The 23,187-nt window shown below is 38.7% G+C and overlaps 1 protein-coding gene across 1 annotated transcript in view; it reads right to left on the reverse strand.

The window, feature by feature from the left end:
* Nucleotides 1–4,526: 4,526 nt before the first annotated feature.
* Nucleotides 4,527–23,187, reverse strand: part of ACVR1C (activin A receptor type 1C) — an 83,598-nt gene continuing 64,937 nt past the window's right edge. The window contains exons 3-9 of the mRNA XM_063429624.1: nt 21,549–21,788; nt 20,355–20,585; nt 16,902–17,069; nt 13,134–13,290; nt 9,093–9,217; nt 7,646–7,776; nt 4,527–7,281 (exon numbers count right to left, since the gene is read on the reverse strand). Coding sequence (XP_063285694.1) covers nt 7,156–7,281; nt 7,646–7,776; nt 9,093–9,217; nt 13,134–13,290; nt 16,902–17,069; nt 20,355–20,585; nt 21,549–21,788 — 1,178 coding nt within the window. The 3' untranslated portion in view covers nt 4,527–7,155. The remainder of the gene's footprint in view (nt 7,282–7,645; nt 7,777–9,092; nt 9,218–13,133; nt 13,291–16,901; nt 17,070–20,354; nt 20,586–21,548; nt 21,789–23,187) is intronic.

Raw genomic sequence — 23,187 nt, forward strand, 5'->3', positions numbered from 1 at the left:
CAAATAAGCTGCTGATCTCCTGGAATTCAGACAAAGGGCAATTAGTTTGAAACCAAATGCATAGGTGGTGCAAATTGAATGAATAATTTGAATCATGTAAGTGGCTCTGTCACCTTAACCCCTTAAGGACACATGACATGTGTGACATGTCATGATTCCCTTTTATTCCAGAAGTTTGGTCCTTAAGGGGTTAAACTTAATTTTCTCCTATTTTTTCCTCTTCCCTTCGTCTTTCAGAATCTATTCTTCTTTTCTCAATTTCTGATCTATTTCTCTTAAAACATAAGACAAAGTAGGGACTGTTTTGTCCTATTTATTTCTCCTACGCTTGACAAATGTGACAAGAGGATGGAACTTAAGGCAAGCTTTACTTCCTTGGTCAAGCTAACAAAGGGTGAAGCTTGCCTTCAGCTAAACCTTTAACCTGAAAGTGTTAAACCCACCCATCCTCTCCAACATCATTGAGGGTTATCAACAAGGAGCACTCCAATTGTTGCTGAACTATGGTGCCCATGATTCCTGGCAGTAAAAACTAGTGGAGCGGCATGATAGTTACCAACAGGCTTGCTACCAACTGGCTTGCTACCAACTGGCTGCCAAGCGTGTCGAGGTTCAAAAAGTTCCTGGAACTAGACGTACATGAATGTAAGTTTTGTTCTTCCTGTGTACACTTAACTTACTACTTTGACCAGACGAGATGCCAGTAAAACTTGATGGACAAAACTTTGTTTAACTCAAGGCCATCCATTGCATTTTTAATAGAAAATATTGAACATCATCTGAAAAGCAAGAGTTAATGACAGCTGATTTAGCTTAAAAATAACAAAGCCTGGAATGTGGTTGACATGAAACTTTTTTTTATTTAAAATATAATTTTATATTTTATCGAAAAACACTGATATGAGAATTGACTGTAGTTGCCACTTTACAAAACAATACATGTTCATAAAAATAATGTATTCAAAATTCCAGCAATTAATAAAAGCCATGTTCAATATGACAATTCTGTTGCTGCAAAATAAATATATCGAATGTAGTAGTGATTAAACTGAATATATATATATATTTGTATATATCTTTTTCATCAACCAGATATGTAAAATATGTTTATCTCTATTTCACAATACACTAAACAATGTTCTAGATAGCAAAGATAAAACATTTGATGTGAACAGCATCAAAGTAACTTTTTATTTTTTTTTGACGGATTATAAAAATGTATGATATGGCAGCAGCAATGTTTTAATGTGCCCCTCTTACAAGATTTTCACCAGGCCTTTTAAAATATGGACTTATCAGTCTTCTAGCATTTTGATAAATAATGGAAGCTAAAGGTAAAAACACAAATATTTTGCTTAGTCGAGACTTCTGCCTGTGTCTCCTGCGCCCAAAGTGCAGAAAAAAAAGTCTCTTAATAATTCACGTTATCGACATAAGAGTACAAATGACAAAACAATCACTTTAATAAACTGATAATACAATATTATACTAAAACTACTGAATGATGGGAAATGTGCATCCTGACACCAGTCAACAGTGATTTAAGCAAAAAACGGAATATTGATATGACTCGGGTGAGCAGGGCACTCATCAGCCTTTACCAAACGTACTTGATCATAATTACATTTTTATGTTTGTTTGTCATTGTATGTTGGATCTTTGTAAATGAAAATAAAATCAATATAACAGAACGGACTCTATCACACACAATAAAAATCAGAAGTTCCACTTGACAGAAGTTAATTCCTCGACTCAAGCCAAAGGATTGGTCGGTGTTCCTTAACTCAGATTCAAAGAAAAATATCCATGTTATCAGTAAACTAATACAAATATATCGTTTAACAATGAATCTGGGCCCTTCCTGCACACACCCTGTACTACAGCATGGAAGAAATAAACAAGAAATTAAATGGAAACATTTCATTCAAGTTATTTTTTAAGATTTTCAAATATTAATAATATAGTGTGCCTATTTGGCTGTACATGTTTGTAATTGCTGGCTGAGTGTGTAACATATCTGTACCTGCCTTTATCTGTAGACAAATTGTATTGTATTGGAGTATTGGAGTATTGTACTGCAAACGTGATGACATCACAGGTGACATAACAACTCACGTAGATGTCTGACAGCACACACTACCCACCAGAATACCTGCTACTGTCATTGGAACTTAGTACGAGTGTGCATCTACGTGGCAGTTAATTATATTGAAAAGAGGTTATATTGGATGGTGAAATATAGCCTACATAATTGTTTTAACACTGAATGTAGCATATAAGGTTTGGCAAATTCAATGTAAAGTACATATCCATAACATGAGTGTAAGATCAATAGATACACCGTATTGTGATGTTTGCACATCCGTAAAAAATTTTAAATTGATATTAAATCAAATAATGTAACATTTAGACTACCGTGACAAATGGGATGTGTTTTAGTGAATGAATAGGCTTTAAAAGAACACTCTGGTCACCATCAACACTCAGGTAAAGTAGTTGTGGTGTTTGGTGTCCCTTGGAGCTGTGCGTTGCAAAACACAGAAATAGTGTCGCAGAACACACTATTTTAACATAAAAACAGTGTCCCCTATCACAGGCCGCCCTTCACTTGTGCAGATTAAAAATTATATGTAGGTTTACTATCTATGAGCAACCAGTGGTAGGCTGAGAGTGTTAGCGTCATTTAAATTAAGTAGTTATGGTTATCTGCAAAGTGTTCAGGAATTAGCTCTTTTTTTTCTTTTTCTCTTGTTCTCTACACCCTTCCACCTTAACGTCTATTCATATTTTTTTTTGTTTCTTATCTATACTCCCCTTCCTCCTTCCCAATCTACCCTTCCTCCCCAATTGCTAAAGGCCAGAAGATTCCCCACAACCATTTGCACACAGGGATCCCCACGACCTTTTTTCATTGAACATTTTACAGATGGCAGGTGGTTCTGCATGGCATTCGCCCTTTTCATTGACCTTCCCCCTTCCCTTGGACTTTTGTTCCCTATATTTGTATTGGTACTTTACAGAATCTTCAGAAATTAGCTTTGGACTTTAAATTAAAAAAATATTAAATCTGCAAGCATTACCATTAGCTGATCTACGTTTTAGCTTTTACTAAACATACTCACAATGTTATTACCAGCATCGCAAAATCTAAAAAAGCAGTAATTAGGTAATATAAAACATTACATTATATTACTGTAATTATCCTCCTCGTTCTAACTCCATCATCGCGGAGTCTGTGTCTCTCCCATTTATACTTTAATTCATACGTCTCCAATTATGACAGCATATGTAGAAATAATTAAAAGGATTGCGGTCTCAGGTATTTAATGCAACTGATTGGTTTAATTTTCCTGATATAACAAAGATAATTAAAAGCTGAAGTATTAAGTCAGTAGCTTCAGCAAGCATGGAAAAGGTGAGACACAGCATGAGCAAGATTAAAAAGTATAAATTGCAACAGATTGCATACATATTTAAAAACAGTCGCAAGGTTGTTTGATAGCAACATTTCATTTATAAATAAATATAAATTGAGTTTAATGAATACACAATTACCGGCTTTGGCTACTCTCCCCGGGGATATGTAAAACACATCACACACAAAAACTGGATACATTCTAACACAAAATAAAGATTAACAAGTGCAATATTAAAGTACAACAAAAGCAAGCGAACAAAAATATATTTTTAAACTGATATACTTAAATATACATATATTATATATAATATTTTACATGTAGATAAATATGTTTATTTGAAAGGCATCATTATGTAAGAAAGCTATTGTCTTCTTCTTGTTTGAAGCCTTTTCAAGCCCTCCTCTTCTTCCCAGCCCTGACTTTTTGTGGCTGTCCAATCACAGACTTCCCAATGCAGCTCAATGAGAAGTCTTTGCAAACCAGGTGCTCTTCGGCAATTGTCTGCTTCTTGCTGCCTCCACCGAGCTAAACAAACCAGAAAGTAACAGGACCAGTTATCTGATTAATAGCCAGGTTAATTTATGAAGGGTCAATTTATGTAGAAATATGCACCTTTTTTTAAAATAAAAAAAAGGACCCACTCATCATGCATAAAGCATTTTAGCAAGCTAAAGTGCTTTAGTTATCTGGATTGTCCCTTTAAACAGGGCACACAATAAGCTTCTATATATTGCTTACAATAGTCTTCACAATAGTCCCCACAATACCTGTGGTTAATTGCACTATGGCTCTAAGGTATCCTAGAGAATATATTTTAATTCCTCATAGTAAGCTTTGGTTAAATCTTTGCAATGGTTCTGCAATGTTGCACCAAACTTAGGCCTCAATCTAATAAGCTTTCCAAATGATTCAATACTATCAGAGAAACTTTCCAAATTATTTATCTACAGAAATTTCCATAGCCTTTAATGGTGATTTCTGGCGAAAAATCATTTGAAACGTTTGCATTATGAACTATACTATAAACTCAGTAGAATTATTTTTTTTTTTTACCATCATCAAGTGAAAAATGTAAATACAACAACACCTGGCAAATCGCCTGGCAAATCTGTGTGTTTTTATGACGATAAAGGAAAACTTAAAGCATCACAACCACTTCAGCCTGCTGGAGTGTTTGTGGTACCAGGAATGCCTTGGAGTAATTTGTCAAACCATTTTACAGTTGTTTGAAAGCTTAGCTGGGTCCTCTGGGCGCCTGCGCCACATCTGGTGTCTACAGGAGAAGCTGGATGTCTAGCCGAGACCTCTGGGCTCCCGCGCCACATCTGATGTCTACAGGAGAAACAGGATGTCTAAACTGAGCTAAGCACGGTCTGATACGGGACCACGATCATTTGCGATCATATGAATTTAACAAATAATATTGTACCTTTCAATGTCTATTAAATAAGCAGGTATATAACTTTGGGCATGTTAGGAAGGTCTATACATTAAAAGCGGTCTTTATACTGAAAGTGTTAGCTTACGTAAACATCATAGCGGCTTACTTATAAAACAGCAAGATGTGCCGAGCTGGTAACATTTTATAGAAATTAGGCCGCAATAATCTAAGTGCAAAAAAAACAAAACAAAAAAAAAATTCGAACTGAGCTCAATGTCTCATTAAATTAATAGTAAGTCAGTTTGGCAGAGTTTTGAGAAATTCAGTTCAATTGCTTAAAGTCTGGGTTTGATTAACAGGATCTTAAATAGATTGTCACAAATTAATTATCTGAATCCAGTTGCACTCTGGAACTTAGGAAGAACAATCTGGCCAGTTTACCACTAGAGGGCAACACGAGAATTAGTTTTGACATTCAAAGTTAAAACAGAATTGCCAGCAAATAATTCTGAGATTTTTCATATTCAGTTTTCGTTGAATGCCATTTACAATTTGTAAATATTTCTTATGCATTGCGAAACAAATTGTTCCATTATTGGATATCACTTCTTTACATTACCAGCTAAGATATTTGTCAAATAGTGAGTGCAAGCTCTGTGGGCCAGATAGATAATTTATCATTTAATGATTTTAAATGGTTTTATTATTAGTTTATATTAAAGATGCATAGTATGCTTTAAGACGTCATTGTGCTTTCTTCACAGAACACGTAAGAGTAGGAATATATCTTCCAAGAAACCGTAAATATGAATTAAATGTTCCCCACTAATTAGACATTCTGTGTAAATCAAGCATTAGCAATCTTTGATGCGACAGCAGCTGCTGCTAACCAGGTTTTTTTTTAGCTACACTGAGTTGCTGAGTTAACCACCGACCCAGCTTACTATATTTTGGAGACTGGTTGTCAATTCCATGGGGTGTATTCACTGAATTGGGTATTTTTGGAGAAATGATAAGGGAAATACAATTTGAGACCTGACAACTTTGGCAGGTGTGATACCTGCTAGGTGGGACATCATCGGCAACAGTACATAACCATGATACAATCAGCATCATAGCTAATATCCTCACCCACAATGGGGGAGTATCAAACCAGTCGCATGCATGCTAGTATGAGAGCCAGCATAGCTAGGCAGCCCCACGGGGCTACCCATACACAGAACACTGCTTTAGCGCTGGTGTATGGGCGTATATTGCCCTGAATTTAACAGCAAGCAAGCTTATACATGTGCTCATTGTGCAGTTTCTCTCTGCCATGTGACTTGCTGGGTCTGCAATATGTACGCTAAAATATCCAATTTCGGGGGAAATTGGTCATCTATTTTCTAGCTGGCCTACTGTGGAGTAACTTTTGCAATTCCGTTTACAATAGACCTTGTGAACAAACTCAACCATTATAAAAACAGGTTGTCCATTAAGAAAACTTTAACTATATAAACTACAGCAACACAGGTAATCTGCTTCAGCATTAATTCACAGTGTAGTTCCCACAGATAACAGCAGTGTCAGAATCCGGCCTTTTTTATCCTCTGTCATTCACCTCTGCCTGCTAAAACTGCACAATATAAGCTTTGAATTTCTGTGAAATCAGCAAATTGTATCATGAGTTTAGCATCTGCAACATGTACTGGTCCTTGGCCATTAAATGGCTCCCATCATCTATTACAAATTTTCTAGTGACACAGAGTTTACCAATAGACCAAAATAAAATGGTGACAATCCACTCTGGACAGTGACACGCCTGTTTCCAGCAATAATGCAACATTGTATAAAAAGACATTCAGTAAGAGTTCCATTTGCATTCGCTCATCCTGCCGGAATATTGCTTTAGCTTTGGGTATACATTTATAACATTCAAAGCGTATTTAAAAAAAATAACGGATAGCCCAAAATAAAAAAAAACATCCTTAAATAATTGACAACAGATGTTGTTTATATATTTGTAACTGTAGTAGTGCCAGTGTTTTGTTATTTTTTTTATATTTACTGGTTTTACCCTCGGCGTAGCAGAAAGTTCATAGCTATGGGTTTCACAGATGCTCGGCACTAAGAGGGTAAATAATTCAGAAAATGAACACATTTATGTGAATGGTAATTTTCTTTCCTCTTAAAAAAAGGCAGTTTGATGAGTAAGCTGCAGACTACTGTTGCCAAGAAGCTGCCGTTGAATCTCTTTTTCTTTTCTCCCAGCGCACGTTTTGTGTTCGCCATTATTGAGGTAGAGCAAACACAGTCACAACCAAAACCCACAATAAAAAAATATTTCAATCTTTTTGCAGTCTTGCAACTATCCATTTACACTTTGAAATCTTCTTCCACGCAGAGCTGAGAGATAGTCTTCTTTATACGGAGTGACGTTAAGCGGGCTTTTCCATTCGCGTACCAACACTCGCGCATTATTCTTCCCATAACTCGGAGAACCTAAACAATACATATTTTAGCATTCGAGTATTTGGAAGGCAATTTAAGTTGTGCATATATTGGGAACAGATTATGCAGAGACAGACCTATTTGCTATTCAATTTTCTTTTCAATACGAACAATTATTCTAAAATATACAACGAATAGTTCTATAGGTCTGTGAAATTTTTTGTATGTTCAAAATATTTTCCCTTTTCCGTTTCCTGCGACACTGCACTAGCTTAACTTTCGGTTCCCTGAAATGTCTCCTTGTGCATATGTGTTTATTTGCCATAAAAATATATGTATGTCCTATGTTTTCCACGCAAAATACATTGAGATTTCTCTCGTTTTCTAAATGACATGCTCACATTTACGGGTTTACCTCAAAACTTTGCCACTGATTTGGAATGTTAGGTCGAAACTTTTGTTCACACACAACTCTTCTCATATCTTCCAAGGAAGGGTCGGGAGGAACCATATCAAAATAAGGCAACTGGTACTCATCAACAACTCCTGCGGTAGATAAATGGGTTGAAATATATAAAATAAATATTTACTCTGGATCAGAAAAAAAGGTAATAATATTACAAATCTAAACTAGAATAATACAAAAAAAAAGCAATTGAAAAAAAAAAGCCAAAACAAATATAACTGTGTACACTTTAACATGTTTCGCTGTTCATCCTTTCTTGATTACATTTTTTTTATACATCACCAAGATATTCAGCATCGTGACACAGGAAGGACTGCTACATACCAGTTTACGATGATATTAGCACACTGCATCCGGACACCCTTGTATTAAAAATTCTATGAACTATCTAGGGTTAAATTTTTATAAAAATGTCTCAGTTGCCGTGAGTGGAACCAATGCCTCAGGTAACATTTGCTTTCAGGAAGTAGGTACCAATTGTGTCTTTCTATATATATTTCCTAAACCAGAGTGTAACATGATATCTGTGGAGCTTAATATTCTCTCCTATTCTGAAGATTAATTTGTGATATATAATACTGTCTGCACACTCTGTTACTACTTCTTTTCTTAAAGGGACGCAAAGCCATATAGCTACTGCAGGACTTTGTAGTATTTAGAGTGCTAAGAGTTTTTGAGAGGTACCCTTTAAAATTAGGGAGAGCCTACGTATATGCATTGCAATAAATACATAGAATATGAGAACTCTGAGAACGGGCAAAAGATCAGAGAAACCTCAATAACTTGCTTCTCGGTTAGTCTCCGCTGATGTCTCGAAAATATTTTTGCTCACTTGTGCTATTACAGTAAGACCTATACCATTTGCATATTGGACTAATCCCGCCTATAAAGGCAGTCCAGATTCGAAATGGTTATTCTGCCACCAACAGCGGAGCTAGTTTTTTCTTTTTTTCCGTGAAAGTTCTTTCAACCTTGAGCATCAGCATTAGATGGCTAAGTTGGAGACGGAGTAAGCTCTGTGCTCCCACATTATCATTGGCCCTTAACCCCTTAAGGACACATGACATATGTGACATGTCATGATTCCCTTTTATTCCAGAAGTTTGGTCCTTAAGGGGTTAAAGAGAATCTATCATGTAAAATGTACTTTCCGTATGTTGTTTCATATAGTAATATAAACAAGTTTACCAGCAGATTATCAGCTGATGTTCTGGTTTATGCTGCGGTGCTTCCTTTCAATCATTTTTAACTCCCTACACCTCTGACTGACAGGTCATCACCGCTTATACCAGGTCCTGTGTCAGGTACGTGTCTTATTACTCAAACATACTCATCACAGTGTGATGATTCACCACACCATACTTTTGTTTCATACAGTAAACAAATGGCTACCCACCTCCGACGGAACATCTCCTGGCTATTTCCCAGTATACTAAGCCTAGAGAGTATATATCTGCGCATTTAAATGACTCAAAGTGAAGTATGTTTATGGAATCATCCAACAATTCAGGTGCCATGTACCTTTAATTAGGAGAGAAAAAAGATGTTAATAAAGATTATGTTGGAGAGACTCAAGGGATCATTGAAAAATAAATTGAAATATCAGTAATACATGGTTTAATGACTAATGGAATCAATGAGAAGCTGAACACAGTGTTTATTAAATCCATTGACCTTTAACCCCTTAAGGACCAAACTTCTGGAATAAAAGGGAATCATGACATGTCACACATGTCATGTGTCCTTAAGGGGTTAAAATACCACTTTGTTTACAGTTAACATGCAACCCAGAGTTTTATTCTATTACATGAGAGAAACGTACAAGGTCATTTATTAAGTGAAAATCCAAAGTGAATTTCAAATTTAAGGCCAGAGTAGCCAGACTGAAGGAATAGCTGACTTAGAGAATGTTAAACTAAAGCCTTATTGACCATCGATTTTAAATTCACATTGAATTCACAGTAAATTCTTACTTTATTTTCATTTTCAGTCAACAAACTTAAAAAAGTCTGTGAGTGTCCAGAATGATTCACATGATTCAAATACTAAGAGTGACCCTGCACAAATACTAACAAGGTTACTTACTAAAGTGAGAATTGCAGAGAATTCAAAGTGAAAAGATTTAAAGGCCAAAGTAGCATAAATTGCGAAATTTTCCATGTCAGCTGTGCTTCCAGTTTGGCTACTGTTAACCTAATATTTGAAATTAGTTTTGAATTCACTCTGAATTCCTTGCAATTCTCAACTTAGCAAATAACCCAGCACAAATACCAGCGGTGACACTGTTTTTATAAACCTGGAATCGGCTTGGTGCTTCCGTGTTCTCCTGCCTTCTCTCAGTAGAGCTTTGGGTTAGGCTACGCAAGTTTAAAGTTTTAGGATTTCGACTTTGTTGTGTTGAGAAGGAGGTAATTGAGAACCCGATTTAGAAAGATACTGATATTGAGAAGTGGTGGAGGATGCCAAAGAACGCACGTTATTTTTAACAGGAAAGGTTTATTATTTTTAAGAGTAGCAATAAGAAGAGGGTTTGATGCCAGGACTCAGGGAAGTGAAGACATTTTCTGGTCTACAGACCAAGTATAGATAGATAGATAGATAGATAGATAGATAGATAGATAGATAGATAGATAGATAGATAGATAGATTCAGTTTGTTTGACAAAAAAAATGTTTCGGTTGCGTTGGATTTTGTTAATATGGCATTTTGATACAGATGAATTTTGCCCATGCGATCACTTTAAAGAAAAGTTATTTAGAAAAACCAAAATGGATGCGTATTACGAATATATATAAATGATAAACATATTATCTACATATTTTGCAGATGAAAAAAAGAGGAGAAGCAGTAAAATATTCTTCATTCATATATTATAAATTTATAGAGATTTTTTTATTGCACCTAATTTTTTCCCTCTCCCCTAGCCATCAATCATATTTTTTTCCCATCGATTATCACTTTTTTGGGGGAACTCCGAATCCTGAAACTCATTTAATTTGTTTAATGATTCAGTCGAATCGCGCAATTCGGACACCTTGACGATCGCCCAAAATTCAGACAAATCACGATTTGTTTAAAACCAAATGCCCAAGTCTAGTGTACAATGATAAATCCCTATAACAAATAGGACCTGCATAGCATGAAGGGACATTCCCAGAGATCTGTACGTGCCGTAGATGTCATGACTGGGTTCTCATCTCACCTTGTGGTCATTGACAAACACTTCCAGGGGCATCATACTCATTTTAATCTGGCAGCCTGGTGAGCCTCAGATACAGCAGTCCACTGGGAAATATACCGCGGGGCCAGGCATGGCCAGGATTTAATTTTCAAAATGGTCTTAGGCTGCAGCCCGCACACCCCTTGCTAGCCCTCCCATGCTAGGACAGATGGATCGGATTTGTTAGGATGTTTTGGTGAATAATGTGCACTCAATTCGATTTTTATTTGTACCGACATTAGTACTGCAAAAATAACAGTGAATGTATACATACCTCCTATATAGAATATTTTTAGACCCCATGGATCATTGCTAAACAGAGGACATTGGTGATAGCTTGTCTATTCATGGGTTCTGTGAATCTCAGTTCTGTGACTAACTTGTTATTCTACGTATCTGCTCACTATTAGGGTCAGACAAGAGGGGGACATGCTGGGTTGCTCTAATTGCCCCATTACCAATGATGACATTGCCAGAAGCCTAAAAGCAGAGTTGGGCCAAGATAAGAAACTCTAGATTAGGGATACCCAAAAGAAAGATCGCCAGATATAGAACTGCAAATCCCATGATGCTATGCATGGCTTTAGAATGCCTTTAGATTGGAGGCTGTAGTTTGTAAATATCTGGGGATCTACCCTTTGGACACCCCTCCTCTAGATCATTCTACATAGGTTTTGCAACAATAGTAATGGCCCCATCTAACAGAGTGGCATAAACTGATCATAAACTGATGCCCAGATGTCGCCAATCTAGATCAGCTGGTACAAAATACTCTTGATGTCAATTGTCTCCTGCTTTAACAGGGTGTTCAAGTATAACATAATGAAACATTACATAGTCCTGAAAGGTTTAATAAATCAACCAAGTGATTATTACCGTATATACTGGAGTATAAGTCGAGTTTTTCCGCACATTTTTTGTGCTGAAAAACCCCAACTCGACTTATACTCGAGTCAATGTCTGTATTATGGCAATTTACATTGCCATAATACAGACAATAGGGCTGTGTAGGAGGGGGGCTGTGAGCGTTTACTTACCTCTCTTGCAGCTCCTGTCAGCTCCCTTCTCCTTCGCGACGGTCCGGTCAGCTCCCCTGTCAGCTCCCAGTGTAAGTCTCGCGAGAGCCGCGGGCGGGGTCATAACGTGGGAGCTGACCGGACCTGCGCGGAGGAGAAGGGAGCTGACAGGACCTGCAGGAGAGGTAAGCGCTCTCTGCCAGCCCCCTCCACTGAACTGCCAATGCCACTGGACCACCAGGGAGTGAGAGCCCCCCTCCCTGCCATGTATCAAGCAGGGAGGGGGGACAAAAAAAAATTAAATAATCATAAAATAATAATACTTAAAATATAATAATTACAAAAATGTATTAAAATAATAAAAAAAATAATAATAAAAATGTCCACCCCCCACCAACGCTCTGCAACACATACACAAACACACACTGCATCACACACACACACACTGCACTCATATACACACACACTGCACTCATACACACACACACTGCACTCATACACACACACACTCCACTCATACACACACACACTCCACTCATACACACACACACTCCACTCATACACACACACACTCCACTCATACACACACACACTGCACTCATACACACACACTGCACTCATACACACACACTGCACTCATACACACACACTGCACTCATACACACACACTGCATTCATACACACACACTGCATTCATACACACACACTGCATTCATACACACACTGCACTCATACACACACACTGCATTCATTATATACACACACTGTAAATAAATATTCAATTAATATAATTTTTTTAGGATCTAATTTTATTTAGAAATTTACCAGTAGCTGCTGCATTTCCCACCCTAGTCTTATACTCGAGTCAATAAGTTTTCCCATTTTTTGGGGGTAAAATTAGGGGCCTCGGCTTATATTCGGGTCGGCTTATACTCGAGTATATAGTATGTTGGTCTACACAAAGTTTTACAGATGCTGGGAAAATCACTTGTTAATCTAACTCAAGGGATATTGCTTGGTCCTTACTAGCCAGCAAGGTAGGGGTCTCTTCCACTTGTATTAAGTTTAATATAGCCCAAAATATATAGTCAATTTCAAACATACTTTGTTGAGTTGTTTTTACTTTAACATAAACAATTTTATATTAAATAAACCTTTAGAAGCGCAAACACAAAATATTTGAATCCAGACATTTTTTTACCTTTTTGTCCCCACTCTTGGATTCTGTGGTATATCTATTGTATTTGTTATTGAATCATGTTTCACGGCGAGTCCTAAATCAGCAATAGCACACGTCTCATTTCTTTTCACTAAAATATTTTTGGACTTAAGATCTCTGTGTGCAATGGCTGGTTTCCCTGTGAACAGACAAATGATTTTAGAAAGCATTCTTAGAATTCCCAAGGTTTCTGTGGAAATCTAAAAACAATACGTAAATATGTCTACAAATTATCAGGCAAACAGACAGGAAAAGCCTTTTGAGAAGATCATAGGGCTTGTAATAACATTTCTATAACATATAAACCAATGGGATAATACCTGGGCCTTTGAGATTCAGGTATAACTTGTATTTTGCATAGCCTCAAAAATAACTGCATTATAAGGGTGTGACAGATAAATTGCAGGACCTCAGAAGTCAGATATATGACCTCCAAGCTATTGGTATAGCAGATAACTGTCAGGCCTCTAAGATAGGGGAACAACACATAACGACCAGGCCTCAGAGATACAGGTATAACAGATAACAGCCAGGCCTCTGAGATACCAGTATAACAGATAACTGCCAGTCCTTTTAGAAGGGGGTACAACTCATAATGTCCAGGCCCAGGCCTCTGAGATACAGGTGTAACAAATTACGGCCAGGCCTCTGAGATACAGGTATAACAGATAACTGCCAGGCCTCTGAGATGTGGGTATATCAGAAAACTGCCAGGCCTCTGAGAAAAGGGTATAACAGATAACAGCCAGGCCTCTGAAAAACAGGTATAACAGATAACTGCCAGGCCTCTGAGATACGGGTATAACAGATAACAGCCAGGCCTCTGAAAAACAGGTATAACAGATAACTGCCAGGCCTCTGAGATGTGGGTAGATAACGACCAGGCCTCTGAGATGTGGGTATATCAGAAAACTGTCAGGCCTCTGATATACGGGTATAACAGATAACAGCCAGGTATCTGAGATACAGGTATAACACATAACGGCCAGGCCTCTGAGATGTAGGTATAACAGATAACTGCCAAGCCTCTGAAATACAGGTATAACAGATAACTGTCAGGCCTCTGAGATGTGGGTATATCAGAAAACTGCCAGGCCTCTGAGATACAGGTATAACATATAATAGCCAGGCCTCTGAGATACAGGTATAACAGATAACAGCCAAGTCTCTGAGATACAGGTATAACAGATAAGTACCACACCTCTGAGATGTGGGTATATCAGAAAACTGCCAGGCCTCTGAGATACGGGTATAACAGATAAAAGCCAGGCCTCTGAAAAACAGGTATAACAGATAATTGCCAGGCCTCTGAGATGTGGGTAGATAACGACCAGGCCTCTGAGATGTGGGTATATCAGAAAACTGCCAGGCCTCTGAGATACAGGTATAACATATAATAGTCAGGCCTCTGAAAAACAGGTGTAACAGATAACTGCCAGGCCTCTGAGATGTGGGTAGATAACGACCAGGCCTCTGATATGTGGTTATATCAGAAAACTGCCAGGCCTCGGAGATACAGGTATAACATATAATAGTCAGGCCTCTGAGATACAGGTATAACAGATAACAGCCAGGTCTCTGATATACAGGTATAACAGATAACAGCCAGGTCTCTGATATACAGGTATAACAGATAAGTACCAGGCCTCTGAGATGTGGGTATATCAGAAAACTGCCAGGCCTCTGAGATACGGGTATAACAGATAACAGCCAGGCCTCTGAAAAACAGGTATAACAGATAACTGCCAGGCCTCTGAGATGTGGGTATATCAGAAAACTGTCAGGCCTCTGATATACGGGTATAACATATAATAGCCAGGCCTCTGAGATACAGGTATAACAGATAACAGCCAGGTCTCTGAGATGTGGGTATAACAGATAACTACCAGGCCTCTGAGATGTGGGTATATCAGAAAACTGCCAGGCCTCTGAGATACGGGTATAACAGATAACAGCCAGGCCTCTGAAAAACAGGTATAACAGATAACAGCCAGGCCTCTGAAAAACAGGTATAACAGATAACTGCCAGGCCTCTGAGATGTGGGTATATCAGAAAACGGTAAGGCCTCTGAGATACGGGTATAACAGATAACAGCCAGGCCTCTGAAAAACAGGTATAACAGATAACTGCCAGGCCTCTGAGATGTGGGTAGATAATGACCAGGCCTCTGAGATGTAGGTATATCAGAAAAATGCCAGGCCTCTGAGATACAGGTATAACATATAATAGCCAGGCCTCTGAGATACAGGTATAACAGATAACAGCCAGGTCTCTGAGATACAGGTATAACAGATAACTACCAGACCTCTGAGATGTGGGTTTATCAGAAAACTGTCAGGTCTCTGAGATACGGGTATAACAGATAACAGCCAGGTATCTGAGATACAGGTATAACAGACAACGGCCAGGCCTCTGAGATACAGGTATAACAGATAATGGCCAGGCCTCTGAGATGTGGGTATATGGCCAGGCCTCTGAGATGCAGTTGTAACAGATAACGGGTACGTCTCTGAGATACAGGACAGATAACGGCCAGCCGTCTGAGATACGGGTATAACAGAAAACGGTAAGGCCTCTGAGATACGGGTATAACAGATAACAGCCAGGCCTCTGAAAAACAGGTATAACAGATAACAGCCAGGCCTCTGAAAAACAGGTATAACAGATAACTGCCAGGCCTCTGAGATGTGGGTAGATAACGACCAGGCCTCTGAGATGTAGGTATATCAGAAAAATGCCAGGCCTCTGAGATACAGGTATAACATATAATAGCCAGGCCTCTGAGATACAGGTATAACAGATAACAGCCAGGTCTCTGAGATACAGGTATAACAGATAACTACCAGACCTCTGAGATGTGGGTTTATCAGAAAACTGTCAGGTCTCTGAGATACGGGTATAACAGATAACAGCCAGGTATCTGAGATACAGGTATAACAGACAACGGCCAGGCCTCTGAGATACAGGTATAACAGATAATGGCCAGGCCTCTGAGATGTGGGTATATGGCCAGGCCTCTGAGATGCAGTTGTAACAGATAACGGGTACGTCTCTGAGATACAGGACAGATAACGGCCAGCCGTCTGAGATACGGGTATAACAGAAAACGGCAAGGCCTTTGAGATACGGGTATAACAGATAACAGCAGAATTCTGACTATGCATAAAAATGACTACCAGGTATGGGTATGATAGATACATGACATCAAAGCTACAGTTATAACAGGTAAATGCCAGGCCTCTGAACTACGTGTATACGAGATAACTGCCAGGTCTCTATGTTATGAGTAGAACAGATAAGGGCCAGTTATGGTATGGCATATAAAAATATGACATTTGAAGTACAGCTATAACAGAGTATCTCAGGTAGAGTTACAAGAGATAACAAAAATCCTAAGTAAATATATCTGAAACATTTTGGAGAAATTATAGATAAGTATTCTAATCAGTCTTCCGACAAATCAGATTCTGCATGGTGATTTAATTTAAGCACATGTTAAACGTTCTAACATTTGATAATAATTCCCACAGTAGTTGTTCTCTGTGTTTAACATTTCTGCTCTCAGATAATTTATCGTGATAATTTGTACCCCATCTGAATTAGACAATGAGAATAACATACATTATACTAGTTCTGATTGCGGGTTTTTTTATATAAATTATTTAAAATTACAATAAATAGCATGTTTATAATCTGGTGTCTAAACTCCTACTGCAGAGTTTTGACCTTCTAGACAAGAGCATAAGTACCCTGAGTGCCAACGATTTCCATATGGAGATGTGCCAGCCCACTGGCAATTGATAATGCCAGCTTCAACATGCCTCCGATGGTCACAGTGGTGCGATTTAGATAGTCATAAAGGGAACCTTGATCGTGGAATTCAGAAACAAGCCATAGCTGGGTCCAGGTACCATTATCTACATGGAAAAAGATAAACCTTTACAGTCAATGTAAGAGCATTCAGCACAATCAGCTGATATCCACATAATCCTTCTCTCTTGCTCAAAGAAAAAAAAAAGAATCCCTAAACATTTTTAGCAAATTTAAAAATTATACATAGAGAATGGACTTCTTGGCAACCGCTAACACCATTTTAATGAATCTAAAACAGAAATAGGCAACCTTCAGCACTCCCGATGTTGTGGACTATATCTTCCATAATGCTCATACAGCCATAACACTGGCAAAGCATCAGGTTAGATGTAGCCCACAACATGTGCCAAAGGTTGCCTATAGTGAGCTAGAGCATCTCGGAACAACATCTTGTAAAATCCCAAAAATGGACATTGGCGCCGGGAAGTGCAAAATAGTCTCAAGATTAAGGGGTTTTAAATCTGTTCCCAAAACCCATTTATTTGAGAACAAATTCAAAACAATTAAACAAATTAGCCACGCCACATTAGACATGCTGGCCATGGCTCATTGGCAAATTAAGGCCTCAATTTCATGTTTTTGCCTAAACTTTTCAAATGATTTAATATTTTTGAATAAACTTTTTAAATTATTTTTTTCAAAATATAAAACTATATCATATACAAAAATGAATATAGAAATATATAAAAATATTTAATATATATTCTCTTTGAGCGTGAGTGCAGGGGAATATTGCTTTTTTAAAAATATGTTGATATACAAAAATATATAAATATATTGCAATATTTTTTAAATTTTTAAATAGTTTTAAAGTTTAGCCAAACATATTAAACCATTTGAAGAACGTATCCAAGAATTGGGGCCTAAATTAATGTTATAAACTGCAATAATTACATGCTCGGGGTTAAGGGCAGGGCCGGACTGGGGTTACAAAGCAGCCTTGGAAAAAAATGTGTGCCAGCCCCATAAGTCATTGTGACATGTAGTGTGAGTGTATTGTGTGTGTATGTGTATGTGTATATATATATATATATATATATATATATATATATATATATATATATATATATATTGATAGATAGATAGATAGATATTATTGGTATGTTTATTTTTCTAATTCAAAACATTGGTTCTGTCAGTGTAAAAAAAATAATTATACAGTAAGCATACTCACATGCAGACAGACAATCTCACTGACACAAGCACACAGACTCATTGATACACAGCTTCACAGACCGACAATCTCATTGATACATATAAGCTCATTGACATAAAAACACAAGCTCACTGATACACATTTATAGGCTCACTGACAGACAATCTCACTGACACACACAGACAAGGTTGCTGGTACACACACACACACTTAGTACAAACTGACACTCACACGGTTACTATAGACAAACTCACTGGTATACAAACACAAACTTACTACAGACAAGCCTACTGTCACACACACACAAATGCTCACTACAGACAAGCTCACTGACACACACATGCTCACTACAGAAAAGCTCGCTGTTACACATGCTCACTACAGAAATGCTCTCTGACACACACATGCTCACTACAGACAAGCTCACTGACATACATGCTCACTACAGAAAAGCTCACTAACAGACATATACATGCTCACTACAGAAATGCTCACTGACACACACATACATGCTCACTACAGAAACGCTCACTGACACACATGTCCACTACAGACAAACTCACTGACACACACACATGCTCACTACAGAAAAACTCACAGACACACACAAGCTTACTTACAGACAAGCTCACTGTAGTGGGGGGGGTTGGGGCCAGTAGTGCGGTGGGTCTGGGTCTGTAGTAGGGGGGTCATGACCTGTAGTGTGGGTTTAAAGGCTGAAATTGGGGGCAGGGGGATCAATAGGAAGGGTGAGGGGAAAGGGGGGGATCAGGACCTGTGGTGAAAGGTGAGGGGTAGTAAGGGGGTCAGGACCTGTGATGAGGGTCAGGACCTGTAGTGCAGGGGTCAGGATTTGTAGTGGGGGATCATAGGCAATAAAAGGGGATTAGGGGCTGTAGTGGGTGCGTAGTGGCAATAGTGATGGGTAAGGGGCTGTAGAGGGTGCTTAGTGGCAATAGTGTGGTCTTAGGACCAGGTGAGAGAGCCTTGGACTGTGGCTCTGCCTCAAACTGAACATAGCCTGGTTCACTAAACAGGGAACTGGGCTATGTGAAACTGATAGCTGCTGTGGTACTGTGTGGTAAATATATTTACAGAATGTGAGTATTTACCCCACACACCTGTCTTTGTCACCACTTACTTTCTCACTACACTACACTACACTACACCCCCAGCTGTACCTCTGCCTCCATTAATCATGTATTAATCTCTTCCTTCTCAAGGCCCCACTTTTATTTGTTTTAACTTACCTATTATGTGAGTCTCTTCTCTACACCAGCCCCTGAGCAGCATGCCTCTGCAGTAATGCTGCCCACAGGGTTTCCTCCTGCAAGCAGCTCCTCCTACACGTGCTGGGAGCACACAGCGTGCTGCAGAAGGAGGAGGGGATGTCACTCCCTGTCTCCTCCTCGTATTCAGCTCTCAGCTCTCCTCCCTGCACACAGAGAGCAAGACCTGGCAGGGAGATTTCCCATAATGGCGGCCACAGGGGAAGCTCTTCTGGCGGCCGCTGGGGGAGCAGGCTGTTCTGTCTCTGCTCCCCCTCCCTCGCGCACTAGAAAGAGACCGGGGCCGGAATATGACGTCATATTCCGGCCCCGGTCTCATTAAGCTGCGCGTGAGGGAGGGGGAGCAGAGACAGAACAGCCTGCTCCCCCAGCGGCCGCCAGAAGAGCTTCCCCAGCGTCCGCCATTCAACTTCTCCCTGCGGCCGCAGGTCACCCCAGCCCCAGGTGCCGACGGCCCACCAGGAAATTTCCCGGTATCCCGGTGGGCCAGTCCGGCCCTGGTTAAGGGTGATGGGAGTTTGCACCCAGAACACGTCAATGGGCTGAAGTTGTCTTGGTGCCTACAGTGTCCCTTTAAATCCATACCTAGTGAATTTTTACAGAGCTCTGCACATGTGTTGCCTTGAGTAGACAGGCTGCCAAATAGCATACACACCAGCCTGATAACCCCTTATTTGAGCAGATCTGTCCCTTTCCAGATAAGGCTGCCCATTTGGGGTGCAATACCGCCTTAAGATGAGAGTCAGATGCAATAGATGACTGCAGTTTTCTGACTTGGAGAATTACCAGAATCAAGTCTTTGGTAAATAAGTTCCAATATATATATATAAAAGAGTAGGTAATTTTCCGATAAACATAAACGATGACCTTATAGGACCGATTACCTTTATTGTCAGCTGCGATAAAACCCAGGATGTTTTCATGTCTCAGCATAACCGTCTGATAGATCTCAGCTTCGCGAAACCAGGACCTTTCATCTCTGGAGGAGAAGATTTTTACAGCCACGTCTTCCCCACACCATTTTCCACGCCACACCTCACCAAACCGTCCCTTTCCTACTAACTCCTGAATGACGACGGTCCTTGCAATAGTTCTCTGAACAAGCAAAGGTAAACCTGGATATATGAAAGGATTTGTTAGTATGTTAAAGATGGCACGGACAAACAAATAGGGATGCTGCAAAGCATAAGCATAATGATCCCAACATCTACATTTTCTACTAGTGCATATGTGAAAATCCTAAATATAAAATAATGTGTCATAGTTACACGTAGCTATTCTTCAACATGTCCAATGTTCATTTCAAGGATACAAGCATGTAAAATACTGTATGTACATATATTAAAATTATGGTGAGACCAAAAAATGGGGAGGTGGAATCTCTATGGAACATTTTTAAAGTAGATTTGTGTTCTACATCTACATATCAAAGAAGGAATTTTAAAAACAAACCTGCTCTACTCATAAGGGCAACAAAATACTATGTTTCTAAATCTCCAAAACATGTTTATAATGAGGGTCAGATCGTGTCTAACTAAATTATTTATAGATAAAGATCAAGGATGTGCAGTGTGGATATAATATATTTATAGTTTGGCAAGCATTTTATCCAGCTGCATCATGGGCGATACAATACAGAGGAACTGTTTAAAGTTTTAAGGTGCCTGTGGATAAAAGTGGTCAGTAAATTGTTCTTCAATGATAGTTCTCTCTCTGATTTGACACTCGAGTGTTGCAGGTTTCTATCCTCAGTCCACCCCTCCTTTATTGCTAAAGGGACATTGAAAGAACATTTCATTACTTGGAGATGACGTTCATTTATAGCAAGATAATAACCTGAAAGAATGATGATACTTCTCTAAAGTGGGATTTGGAGAAACGAGGGGTCTGGGCAGAAGAATGTTAATTTTACCAATCCAGCCAAGACAGAGGCAGTACCTTAACTACTGGAAATTCTTACATAATTTAATAGTGAACCTGTCCATTTAATGCTACACCTTATATCACCATTCATGCAGCCATGTATTTTAAGTCTAAGGAAACGTATAGAGCAAATAAATGAAATATGCTGCATGTACCTGATCCTGATCCCGACGTAGTCATATCATAGATCAAGTCTTTCAGTGATTTCCCGTCACTATCTAAAGTGCAATCAGCCAGGGGCTCTTCAATACATTGTCTCCTTGTCTTTCTGTAAGAGCAATGCCGTCCTTGACAGGTATATACAGTGAGCATGATGGCTATCGACAGCAAACATATCGGCACAGTGACTAGTATCGTCAACTCCACATGGCTCATAGGGGACGTACTTGGAGATACTGTCATTTAAGAAAGAAAAATGGAATTAAATTAAATTTTGTCACCAACTGCTTAAAACCAGAGTTACTTTACATTGCACCAAGGTAAAAACATCCATGACATAAACCAGCTCTTAGTCTACTGGTAGACTGCACACACCATATGGAAATATGTACAGGTTAAGTCAACACCCGAGAGCTACATACATACCATACTATTGAACAGTTAAAGTAATTTTAATCATAAGCATCATGTATTAAACCAATAGCCTTATCTATGATACATATTAACCTTGCCTAAGCAAGCATTTATCACAATACCAAATTAGACAAATGAAACATAAATTACGTATTCTACAGACAAAAACAACTATCCTGCTGAACATAGTAAATCTATTGGTTCCAATTTCATAAATGAGGAGAGTCCACTCTGTTGAGATTAATATTCTCCCTCGTGTGTTCCTTTTTAGGCCCTTCCTACTCCTATATCTGAGAGTGACATGGATGGGTTGCAGATATCTCTCAGGATCCTATCCTGACAAACAAGACTTTTTGTTCCATTTTATTCTGTTTCTTTAAAACCAAGTTCCTGCACAGATTATGTTTTACCTTCATCATCCTCACCTGCCTGCACTAATTAGGAAGCTACAAAAGGCTACACCCAACTCACCACATGGCCTTTACATTGAAGTTGATGCTCATCCTGTAAGACTTCTGTTCCTGGCTCCTGTAATCCTACCTAAGAACCTACGCCTCTATCCTACCAACCAGCTTTATACCGACCTGCTCCAAACCAACCTAACCTACGTTTCTATCCTGCTTTATCCTGCCAACCAGCCTTATATCAACCTGCTCCAAACTAGTCTAATCTACACTACTATCCTCTCATCCTGATTCCCATCAACCTGCATAACACCTATCTGGACATTTCTGCTAACTATTATAAGGTGTTATTTTCCAATATTATCAGTGCTCCCACTAACAGGGGGGCTGATTCACTAAGTTTTGCTTTCCTATTTTCCTGAAACCTTGTTGTTCCATTCTGTTCTATTCTTTTATACTTGACCCTTTACATTCAACGTATACTTTTATCTATAGGTTCTCTTATTATCTTTCTACATCCTGTTTATAATTTATATAAGGCATATTGCCTAAACCTTTGTTTCTCGTATTTTCCTTCTCCCTATTATTTCATTTATAAGCTATCTTGTTGTTTTCTATTATGTCCAAGCCCACCAATAAAGCTTTCAAATATTAACTCTGGCCAAAGTCTCTTAACTGGCCTGCTCAAGATCATGACAATAGCTATTAATGCTTTTAATTTAGGTCAGAAAAGATACAAAATAGCTAGGGAATTAGTTTTGTCCAAAACTCCACTATTTACTTATGTATTATATTGATGCCCAATTAGCACACTTAG

This window comes from Pelobates fuscus, chromosome 8 (assembly GCF_036172605.1).
Source record: "Pelobates fuscus isolate aPelFus1 chromosome 8, aPelFus1.pri, whole genome shotgun sequence".
NCBI classification, from domain to species: Eukaryota; Metazoa; Chordata; class Amphibia; order Anura; family Pelobatidae; genus Pelobates; species Pelobates fuscus.